The sequence below is a fragment of the Dendrobates tinctorius genome, unplaced genomic scaffold, assembly GCF_039654945.1.
Source record: "Dendrobates tinctorius isolate UK_male_01 unplaced genomic scaffold, ASM3965494v1 ptg000168l, whole genome shotgun sequence".
In the NCBI taxonomy this organism is placed as follows: Eukaryota; Metazoa; Chordata; class Amphibia; order Anura; family Dendrobatidae; genus Dendrobates; species Dendrobates tinctorius.
The window spans coordinates 2,460,608-2,472,790 of NW_027361835.1; the positions used below are offsets into that span (position 1 = coordinate 2,460,608).

At 46.5% G+C, this 12,183-nt stretch overlaps 1 protein-coding gene across 1 annotated transcript in view; it reads left to right on the forward strand.

Annotated features, from left to right (window-relative positions):
- Positions 1-12,183, forward strand: part of CUNH11orf58 (chromosome unknown C11orf58 homolog) — a 29,963-nt gene that overhangs the window by 9,064 nt on the left and 8,716 nt on the right. The window contains exons 3-4 of the mRNA XM_073550752.1: positions 8,792-8,852; positions 10,094-10,203. Of these exons, the coding sequence (XP_073406853.1) occupies positions 8,792-8,852; positions 10,094-10,203 (171 nt within the window). The remainder of the gene's footprint in view (positions 1-8,791; positions 8,853-10,093; positions 10,204-12,183) is intronic.

Sequence of the window (12,183 nt, forward strand, 5' to 3'; positions counted from 1 at the left end):
AGGGGCTTCACAGGGATTTTTCAAAAAAATAAAATAAAATTAACATTTTAACTTTTTTCTCACAAAAAATGACTTCAGATCCAATATTTTAAATTTTTACAAGGGTAGCAGGAAAAAATGGACCCCCCAAAATTTGTTGTAATTTCTCCTGAGCATGCCGATACCCCATGTGTGGCTGTACAGTTCCACTTAGCCATACGGAGAGACTCGGGATCGACAGAGCGCTATTTGCCTCTTGGAGCGCAGATTTTCCTATAATAGTTTGCGGTTTCCATATACAGAGCCTCTAAGCGCGAGAAGAGTAGAATCCCCCTTAAGTGACCCCATTTTGGAACTGATACCCCTTTGGGAATTTATCTACTGGTGTAGCGCTGATTTTGACTCCATGGGCATTTTCCAGAAATAGGCAGCAGTGGATGTTGAGTGAAAATTACAAACTGCGGCTGTAGTTGGCGGGCGCGCTGTAGTTGGCGGGCGCGCTGTACTTAGCAGCCCGCTGTAGTTGGCGGGCGCGCTGTAGTTGGCGGGCGCGCTGTAGTTGGCGGGCGCGCTGTAGTTGGCGGGCGCGCTGTACTTAGCAGCCCGCTGTAGTTGGCGGGCGCGCTGTAGTTGGCGGGCGCGCTGTACTTAGCAGCCCGCTGTAGTTGGCGGGCGCGCTGTAGTTGGCGGGCGCGCTGTAGTTGGCGGGCGCGCTGTAGTTGGCGGGCGCGCTGTACTTAGCAGCCCGCTGTAGTTGGCGGGCGCGCTGTAGTTGGCGGGCGCGCTGTAGTTGGCGGGCGCGCTGTAGTTGGCGGGCGCGCTGTAGTTGGCGGGCGCGCTGTAGTTGGCGGGCGCGCTGTAGTTGGCGGGCGCGCTGTAGTTGGCGGGCGCGCTGTAGTTGGCGGGCGCGCTGTAGTTGGCGGGCGCGCTGTAGTTGGCGGGCGCGCTGTAGTTACCAGCCCGTGCTTCTGGGGACACGCACCCATAAGATAGATGGGCTCTCATCTCTTCAGAAATGCCAAACGTGGGCGCTTTATATGGTTCAGGCACACTGGGGCTCAGAAGGGAGGGGGGCATTTGGATTTGGAAGCAGAGAATTTGCTGAATTTCTTTTGGGGAGTGTGAGGTACGAGGGAGACTCCATTTTGGATTCATTAATTCAGGCTCAATGTATGTATTGTCCAGAGATCTCTCTCCACTCCAGAAGTGGCCCCCACCCTTGGGATAAGTACACAAATCCCCAAAAGAACATAACTTTGCCATTGGGCCAGAGAATTAGAGGCCACGTGTTAAATAAGGCAGAGAGGAGCAGAGCTGGGACCCCCTGCTGTCTTTTGTGCAAGGCGGCCCATATCAAGGGAACGCTCTAGACCGAGCGTCACCGACATCTGGAGATGAATTATGAAAGTACTGTGCATCTCCGGGCTAAGTCCAGTGTACCACCAGAACCCTGGGAGCCCTCCGCACACCCCTGCGTCTCATCGTTCTCTAGCTGACCCAGATACTGAGCAGATGATAATGGCTCTCCAGGACCACTTGGCTGACCCGAGTTTGGACTCTCCATATATCGGTCCAGCCCCAACAAACCCATTAAGACGTCAGTCGTCCCGTTTGGACCTCCCATTAGGAAATTATGACCCATCCTAGATATTGGGAATTATTTCAGCTAGGATGTCAAGGTAGGAGAATTCAGTCCAACCCAGAGGGGTGGTGGCAAATATGGGAGGGGGTGAGCTAGGGGTTAAAAGCTAGCCACACACCTTTAGCCTTTGTCTTTGTTCTGCCACGGAAGCCGCGTCACATCACTCGTGGAGACGGACCAGAAACTTAGAAGGTGCCTGTGGATACGAGAGGTTCCCTCCTGTGCCCTCCCTGTATCTGGCTGTAACCTCTGTATATTACTCTGCATATATTTGTATAATCTAGTGCGTCTTTCACCAATTTAAATATCAATTCTGGGCTGCTCTTCTATCTCGAATCCCGATTCCCCACGTCTGTGAGTCCGGCTAGTACTTATATGCTACCTGATGTGGGTTTCTGACCCGATACCGGGCTTATATCTAACAAGGAAATGGTGGCAGCATACAGTCCTGGTGTTATTAGGGGATCCTGGCACTGACAGATTGGAGGTTTATAAATATATTTCCAGCCTGGGACTGGTGTCATATATACCGTCCTTACTACAGAGTGCCCAGATAACTAGTTTGTGACAGGGCAGCCTCTCCGGTGACTACTTATCCTAGGTGCAGTTCCCTGACTGACCTGAGGGTAAGGGGGGGGGGCCCGACTGTCTAAGCTCCGTCATGGATTGGTGACGGCGGGGGGATATCCGTATCCCCTGGCTCCCTCTCGTGTGTTTCCTTACTGTGAGCGAGGAGCCATTTAGCTTTTCCAGAGCCTTTGTTCTACCAGTAACGTGAAAGCCCCTTCAATTACCGTTAACAGATGACAGAACTGAGTGGGGACTTGCTTTTTTTGTGGATTGAGTTAAAGCTTGTATTGGGAACATACATTTTACATCATGTTAGGGGTCACATCCTGCGCTCTACGCTGAGCACTTACATCGGCGTTTCCATCTAAATCTCTGAGTGACGTGATTCAGATGAAACCCTCAATTGACTCATTCACTATAATGAGGCTGCAGTTACTCTGGACTCCGTCTGGCGGTGGTTCAGCGGTGTCCTTTTCAGAAGTGCACAAAACTGCGGCCGATGGCACTTTTATGCAATCCTGAAAAGATGGACACCGCCAGATCAAAGGTGCTATGGCGTCTACAGTGCCTCCATCTGCCTCATTATTGGGACTCTTCCGTGGGTTCCTTCTGAATCACATAAACCCTGATGTAAGCGCTCAGCGCAGAGTGCAGGATAAATGTGTGCCAAGCTTACTGCAATCTTTGGGAGTCAGAATGAACAAATCAACAGCAGGTTAATTTTTTTTTTTTTTTTTTTTTAGGCCGTTTCTCATGCGGTATAAGTGATATGACCACTTTATTCTTCGGGTTGGTGCGATTACAGCGATACCAGATTTATATGGGATTTTTATGTTTGGCAGCTGTCACACACTAAAAGACACTCTTTATTGCAAAAAATAGTTTTTCCATCATCACATTTTGAGAGCTATAATCTTTCCATATTTCAATCGATAGTCATGCAAAAAAGTCTTGTTTTTTGCGGGAGGAGCTGACGTTTTTATTGGTACCATTATTGGGCACATGACATTTTTTGATCACTTTCTATTCTGATTTTTTTGGAGGCCGAAAGAACAAAAGACAGCAATTCAGGAATTGCTTTTTTTTTCCGATGAGTGGTAAAATTGATAAGGCGGTTTTATTCTTCGAGTCACATTACAGCAATTCCTCATTTGTTTTTTTAATGTTTTGGCGCTTTTGTACAATAAAAACTATTTTATAGAAAAAAATAATTGTTTTTGCCTCGCTTTATACTGGCAGCTATAACTTTTTTTGTTTTCTGCTCTTGACGCTGTATGTCAGCTTGTTTTTTTGCGGGACAAGATGACGTTTTCAGCGGTACCACGTTTATTTATAGCCGTCTTTTTGATCGCTTTTTAGTCCACTTTTTGTTCGGCGTCATGATGATAAAGCATTGTTTTTAGCCTTTTTTTATGGGATTCACTAAATGGATTAACTAGTGGGACAGTTTTATAGGTCTGGTCGATACCAAATATGTACAGTACAGACCAAAAGTTTGGACACACCTTCTTATTCAAAGCGTTTTCTTTATTTTCATGACTATGAAAATTGTAGATTCACTCTGAAGGCATCAAAACTATGAATTACCACATGTGGAATTATATAATTAACAAAAAAAGTGTGAAACAACTGAAAATATGTCTTATATTCTAGGTTCTTCAGAGTAGCCACCTTTTGCTTTGATTACTGCTTTGCACACTCTTGGCATTCTCTTGATGAGCTTCAAGAGGTAGTCACCGGAAATGGTCTTCACTTCACAGGTGTGCCCTGACAGGTTTAATAAGTGGGATTTCTTGCCTTGTAAATGGGGTTGGGACCATCAGTTGTGTTGTGCAGAAGTCTGGTGGATACACAGGTGATAGTCCTACTGAATAGACTGTTAGAATTTGTATTATGGCAAGAAAAAAGCAGCTGAGTAAAGAAAAACGAGTGGCCATCATTACTTTAAGAAATGAAGGTCAGTCAGTCCGAAAAATTAGGAAAACTTTGAAAGTGTCCCCAAGTGCAGTGGCAAAAACCATCAAGTGCTACAAAGAAACTGGCTCACATGAGGACTGCCCCAGGAAAGGAAGACCAAGAGTCACCTCTGCTGCGGGGCTGTCGCTGGGCCGGGCCGGCGCTGGGCTCAGCTACAGCACTTGGAGGGGGTCAGTTGGAGATTCGCTGCCTCTGGTCTGCTGAGGTTTCCTCCAGCACTGATGGATGGGGTCCGGGAGAGAAGAGAAGGTCCAGGTCTGACTCCTGTCACTCGTACTCTGGAGGGAAAAAAAGTGGGAGATCATTATTCACAGTGCAGCAGAGTGGGATTTTTCCAGACCAGATTCCCGAGGGTCTGCGGCTGAGGATCTTAAGGGGGTTTTGCATTCTTAAGAGTATTAACCCCTTCACGACCAATGACGCCACATAGGCGTCATGAAACCTGGTTCAAATCTGACCAGTGACGCCTATGTGGCGTCATGACTTTAAAGCCCCCCTGCGGGTCGGGTGACCGGGGTCACTGAAAGGTCACCCGACCCGCAGATACAGGGGGCTTTGTAATTCACCACAGGGGGCGTGGCTTCGCCCCCACGTGGCTACGATCGCTCTGATTGGCTGTTAAAAGTGAAACAGCCAATCAGAGCGATAGCAATATTTCATCAATGAAAATTGATGAAATATTACAATCCAGCCATGTCCGACGCTGCTGTAGCATCGGACATGGCTGAAGACACCGATTCCACACACCCCCCCCACCGGCGATCGCCCCCCCGCAACTGAATGACAGCGGCGATCTGCCGCCGCTGTCATCATCTGCCCCCCTCCCATTCCCTCTGCTCCCCGCCAGCCTCCGATTCCCCCCCCCCGGTACCTCCTGAGTCCCCCCGTCCCTCCCGGTGTCCCTCGGGTCCGGATGATGGGCGCCGCCATCTTTGAAAATGGCGGGCGCATGCGCAGTGCGCCCGCCCGAATCTGCCGGCTGCAGATTCCATTCTTTCATTTTGATCACTCTCACAGTGATCAAAATGAAAGAAAAAGTAAATCCCCCGATTATCACCCCCATAGGTAGGCAGAACTAATAAAAAAAAGAAAATATTTTTATTTTTATTTTTCCATTAGGGTTAGGGTTGAAAAGAGGGTTAGGGTTGAAAAGAGGGTTAGGGTTGAAAAGAGGGTTAGGGTTGAAAAGAGGGTTAGGGTTGGAAGGAGGGTTAAGGTTGGAAGGAGGGTTAGGGTTGGAAGGAGGGTTAGGGTTGGAAGGAGGGTTAGGGTTGGAAGGAGGGTTAGGGTTGGAAGGAGGGTTAGGGTTGGAAGGAGGGTTAGGGTTGGAAGGAGGGTTAGGGTTGGAAGGAGGGTTAGGGTTGGAAGGAGGGTTAGGGTTGGAAGGAGGGTTAGGGTTGGAAGGAGGGTTAGGGTTGGAAGGAGGGTTAGGGTTGGAAGGAGGGTTAGGGTTGGAATTAGGGTTGGAATTAGGGTTAGGGTTGGAATTAGGGTTCGGGGTCTGTTGGGGTTAGGGTTATGGTTAGGGTTGGAATTAGGGTTAGGGATGTGTTGGGGTTAGGGGTATGTTGGGGTTAGGGCTGGAGTTAGAATTGAGGGGTTTCCACTGTTTAGGCACATCAGGGGGTCACCAAACGCGACATGGTGCAACCATTGATTCCAGCCAATTTTGCGTTCAAAAAGTTAAACGGTGCTTCCTCCCTTCCAAGCCCCGACGTGTGCCCAAACAGTGGTTTACCCCAACATATGGGGTATCAGCGTACTCATGAAAAATTGCACAACTTTGGGGGTCTAATTTCTCCTGGTACCCTTGGGAAAATAAAAAATTGGGGGCTAAAAAAATATTTTCGTGGAAAAAATTTTTTTTTTAATTTTCACGTCTCTGCGTTATAAACTTCTGTGAAGCACTTGGGGGTCCAAAGTGCTCACCAGGCATCTAGATAAGTTACTTGGGAGGTCTAGTTTCCAAAATGGGGTCACTTGTGGGGGGTTTCTATTGTTTAGGCACATCAGGGGCTCTGCAAACGTAATGACGACCGCAGACCATTCCATCAAAGTCTGCATTTCAAAACGCCACTACTTCCATTCCGAGCCCTTACGTGTGCCCAAACAATAGTTCCCCCCCATATATGGGGCACCAGCGTACTCAGGACAAACTGTACAACAACTTTTGGGGTCCAATTTATCCTGCTACCCTTGTGAAAAAAAAAATTGGTAGCTAAAAATCATTTTTTTTTTGTGGAAAAAAAAATATTTTTTATTTTCACGGCTCTGCGTTATAAACTTCTGTGAAGCGCTTGGGGGTTCAAGGTGCTCACCACACATCTAGATAAGTTCCTTGGGGGGGTCTAGTCTCCAAAATGGGGTCACTTGTGGGGGGGGTTCCACAGTTTAGGTACATCAGGGTCTCTGCAAATGTAACATGACACCCGCAGACCATTCCATCAAAGTCAGCATTTCAAAATGTCACTACTTCCCTTCCGAGCCCCGACGTGTGCCCAAACAGTGGTTCCCCCCCACATATGGGGCACCAGCGTACTCAGGACAAACTGGACAACAAATTTTGGGGTCTAATTTATCCTGGTACCCTTGTGAAAATAAAAAATTGCGCACTAAAAAATAATTTTTTGAGGGGAAAAATTTTTTTTTTTTATTTTCACGGCTCTGCGTCATAAACTTTTGTGAAGCACGTGAGGGTTCAAGGTGCTCACTACACATCTAGATAAGTTCCTTAGGGGGTCTAGTTTCCAAAATGGGGTCATTTGTGGGGGAGCTCCAATGTTTAGGCACACAGGGGCTCTCCAAACACGATATGGTGTCCGCTAACGATTGGAAGTAATTTGCATTTCAAAAAGTCAAATGGCGCTCCTTCCCTTCTGAGCCCTGCCGTGTGCCCAAACAGTGGTTCCCCCCCACATATGGGGTACCAGCGTACTCAGGACAATCTGGACAACAAGATTTGTGGTCCAATTTCTCCTGTTACCCTTGTGAAAATTAAAAATAGTGTGCTAAAAATCATTTTTGAGGAAAAAAAATTATTTTTTATTTTCACTGCTCTGTGTTATAAACTTTTGTGAAGCACTTGGGGGTTCAAAGTGCTCACCACACATCTAGATAAGTTCCTTGGGGGGTCTAGTTTCCAAAATGGGGTCACTTGTGGGGGAGCTCCAATGTTTAGGTGCACAGGGGATCTCCAAATGCGACATGGTGTCCGATAACGATTGGAGCTAATTTTCCATTCAAAAAGTCAAATGGTGCTCCTTGCCTTCCGGGCCCTGCCGTGCGCCCAAACAGTGGTCTATGACCACATATGAGGTATCAGTGCACTCAGGAGAAATTGCCCAACAAATTTTAGGATCCATTTTATCCTGTTGCCCATGTGAAAATGAAAAAACTGAGGCTAAAAGAAAATTTTTGTGAAAAAAAAGTATTTTTTTTTTTTTTTTTTTACAGATCAATTTGTGAAGTAGCTGGGGGTTCAAAGTGATCACTATGCATCTAGATAAGTTCCTTGGGGGGTCTAGTTTCCAAAATGGGGGTCACTTGTGGGGGAGCCTCCAATGTTTATGCCCACAGGGGCTCTCCAAACGCGACATGGCAACCGCTAAATATTCCAGCATATTTTCCATTCAAAAAGTCAAATGGTGCTCCTTCCCTTCTGAGCCGTGCCGTGCGCCCAAACAGTGGTTTATGACCACATATGAGGTATCGTTGTACTCAGGAGAAATTGCCCAACAAATTTTAGGATCCATTTTATCCTGTTGCCCATGTGAAAATGAAAAAATTGATGCTAAAAGAAAACTTTTGTTGGAAAAATTAAAATGTCCATTTTTTCTTTCCACATTGCTTTAGTTCCTGTGAAACACCTGAAGGGTTAATAATCTTCTTGAATGTAGTTTTGAGTAGCTTGAGGGGTGCAGTTTTTAGAATGGTGTAACTTTTGGGTATTTTCTGCCATATAGACCCCTCAAAGTGACTTCAAATGTGAGGTGGTCCCTAAAAAAAAATGGTTTTGTAAATTTTATTGTAAAAATGAGAAATCGCTGGTCAACTTTTAACCCTTATAACTTCCTAACAAAAAAATATTTTGTTTCCAAAATTGTGCTGATGTAAAGTAGACATGTGGGAAATGTTATTTATTAACTATTTTGTGTCACATAACTCTCTGGTTTAACAGAATAAAAATTCAAAATTTTCTAAATTTTCACCAAATTTCTGATTTTTTGACAAATAAACGCAAAAATTATCAACCTAAATTTACCACTAACATGAAGCCCAATATATCACGAAAAAACAATCTCAGAATCGCTAGGATCCGTTGAAGCGTTCCTGAGTTATTACCTCATAAAGGGACACTGGTCAGAATTGCAAAAAATGGCCAGGTCATTAAGGTCAAAATAGGCTTGGTCATGAAGGGGTTAAAGCCTGTTTTAGGATGGGAGAATCCTGAGGAGTGGAGACGGCACAGAGAGTGAATGCTCCTACGTTAAAACCCTGTAAATAGCCCCTCTCTGGGAAGACGGGGGCCTCGGACAGACGCAGGGGTCTCCGACAGAGGGCCTGATGTTTCTTGGTCATTATTTTACATTGGTTTTTTTTTTTTGTTTGTTTTTGTTTTTTTAGAAAGAACACACGGGGCGTCTCGTGATCGGAGACCACAAATCCACGTCACACTTCCGGTCAGGTAAGGAGTTGCGAAGGGGCGATTTCTGGCCTGACGTCCCCGCTGCACAGATCGCCGGCTTACAAGGGCGGGGTCTCGTCCATTGTACTTGAACCTTCTTCTGTGTCTGTTGGAAAGTTCCAGAACTTGATATTATAATGTTTGGGATCCTCCAGGCGCCTTGTCTTTGTGTTCCCGGGTGTCTCACAGCACATTTGCTGCCGACCTTTCTGTGAACACCTCCTCTCGCTCTTGGATGAGCATCTGCAGCTGGGGCAGGTATTGTGCAGACCACACTCGCATGTATGAAATGGACAGACCCTTCTTCATCTCGTTGACATGTCCTTAGAGCGCCCTCTGTGCAGCCTCGATGGTTGTGCAGCCTCGATGGTTCTGCCGCTTCCTGCAGAGCTGGTGGTGTCCTCTTCTCCCTCCTTCATCAGGGATTTGTGCTGTGGTGCATTGACATCTGCTGACCCAAGGCCTTAAAGGGAATCTGTGATCGTCTCTCCTGAGCGGTCTGTATGGCTGCAGATTAAAGGAAGCTCATTCCAGAGAAATCCACATTTTTTTTTTTTTTTTTATATGTAAAAGAACTGTTCCAGGCTATGGGTGGGGCATAGATCTTCCAAGACTCCGTCTCCACAGCTGATTGTAAATGACAGGGTACAGCAGAAGTGACCTTTGTCTCTTACAAACACTTTTGCTGCAGCTCTCACAGCTCTGCTGTATTGTCCTGTGAGATTGGTATAATCACACACACCTCTGCAGTGAGATCAGGAGAGCCGAGAGCGGCCATCACACATCACTCTTGTAACTACCCGTCATTTACAATAAGCTTTGTAGGCGGAGTCTCAAGGACCTCTGTGTCCCACCCATAGATCTTAACAGCTCATTTACATATAAGAAAAGTGGATGTTTCTGGAATAAGTCATCGGATCGCAGATATCAAGTTGTCATTTTATTCCGCTTCCGATGGAGTGTGGGCATGTAGGCGGCTCAGGACGATCACTGACACACTCCCTTTAAACTGCCGATCAGTGTTGGTTTAATAACCTGTGTGGTCTAGGTTAAGCGGTAGACTGTCAGCTGTTCTCGCCAGCACATGTCGGTTACACAGGGCGATGTGCTGCCGAAAACGGTGAATTCTACACAACTTCACTTGACCTTTAAGCTTTTTTACGGTACACATACAGAGGCGAGTTTTCCTTGGAATTCTGACTATCCGGTGTCAATGTCTCCACTGTCTTCTATTCCCACAGGAGATGAGGATCGCAAAATGAACGATGAACTGGAGCATCAGTTCCAGCAGAGCATGGACAGCACAACGTCGGGGAGAAACCGGCGGCACTGCGGCCTCGGGTTCAGTGAGGTAAGAGCCTGCAGTCTGTACAGTCTAATAGCAAATCTGCAGTGAAAAGCCCGTGTGTCTGCCCCTCCACCAGGTGTGACAGATTCCAGAAAATCACATTGTAGGATTGTTACATAATTTGCATTTTATTGCAAGAAATATTTGATAAAATAGAGAAACAGAACTTAATATTTGGTGCAGAAACCTTTGTTTGCCGTTACAGAGGTCAGACGTTTCCTGCAGCTCTTGACCAGGTTTTCACACTGCAGCAGGGATTTTGGCCCCCTCCTCCATACAGATCTTCTCCAGGTCTTTCAGGTTTCGGGGCTGTCGCTGGGTAACATTGAGTTTCAGCTCCTCCAAAGATTTTCCTTTGGGCTCAGGTCGGATATTGGCTAGGCCACTCCAGGACCTTGAAATGCTTTTTACGGAGCCGCTCCCTGGTTGTGTTTCTCGTCATTGTTGTGCTGGAAGACTCAGCCATGACCCATCTTCAATTCTCTTGCTGAGGGAAGGAGATTGTTGTCTAAAATCTTGTGATACATGACCCATCTATCCTCCCTTCAATACAGTGCAGTTGTCCTGCCCCCTTTGCATGCAGAAAAGAACCCCCCCCCCCTAAAATCTGATGTTTCTCCCACCATGCTTCACAGTTGGGAAAGTGTTCATGGGGTTGTATAAATTTTTTCTCCAAACACGACAAGAGGCGTTGATACCAAAACGCTCTATTTTGGTCTCATCTGACCAACATTACCTTTTCCCATACCTCCTCTAGATCATCCAAATAGCCATTGGTGAACTTCAAACCAGCATGGACATGTGCTGGTGTGAGCAGGAGGGTCCTTTTGTGCCCAAGAAGATTTTAATCCATGACTGTGTATTATGATACTAACGGTAATGTTTGAGACTGTGATCCCAGCTCTCTTCAGGTCATTGACCAGATCCTTCCGTGTAGTCCTGGGCTGATTCCTGACCTTTCTCAGAATCATCCTTACCCAGGGAGGTGAGATCTTGCATGGAGCCCCAGACCGAGGAAGATTGACAGTCATCTTGTGTTTCTTCCATTTTATAATAATTATGCCAACCGTTGTTGCCTTCTCACCAAACTGCTTGCCTGTTGTCCTGTAGCCCTTCCCAGCCTTGTGCAGGTCTACATTTGTCCCTGGCGTCCTTAGCAGTCTCTTTGGTCTTGGCCATGGTGGAGATGTTAGAGTGCGAGTCAGTGTGTGAACAGATGTAATTTATACTGGTAATGAGTGCAGAGTAGGAGGCTTCTTACAGAACAACTATCAGGTCTGTGAGAGATAGAATTCTCGCTGGTTGGTCAGTGATCAAATACTTCATACAATAAAATGAAAATATGTAACAATCGTACAATGTGATTTTCTGGATTTTGTCTTTAGATTCTGTCTCTCACAGGTGAAGTGTACCTACAATAAAAATTACAGACCTCTCCCTTCTGTGTAGATGGTAAAATTGGCAAAATCGGCAGAGTATCAAATACTTAGTTTCCCCAATTGTAGACATCACGTGGGAGTCCAGCGACTGCTGTATATACATCACATAGGACACATGGGGCTGGGGCTCACAGCAGATGCTGGCACTGCAGTCCTCCTCTGTAGGACCTGACCGCGGGCACGCGCAGTAACTTTCAGTAGTGAGCGCTGCCTGCACATGCTTGCAGAGTAAAAAGAAATTAAAGAGCCAGCAGCCGTCAAGATGCACTTGCTAGCCCGAGCACTGTGGCTTCGAGGATTCTGCCCGTGGCCTGGAGAAAAGTCATCGTGGGCACTAAATGGCCTGTGGGCCTGAGGTTTTCCTCCCCTGGTCTAGAACATAAACGAGAGCAAAAGAGATGATTTCCCCTGCCCATCAGAACTGCACAGGCCTTCTAATCCGCACCAATCACTTCCTCTTTAAAATTGTTCCTGCCGTTTTTCTGCTGATGGACGATGCCGTGTAATTAAGGGATGTCCATCTGATTACATCATAGATTTACAG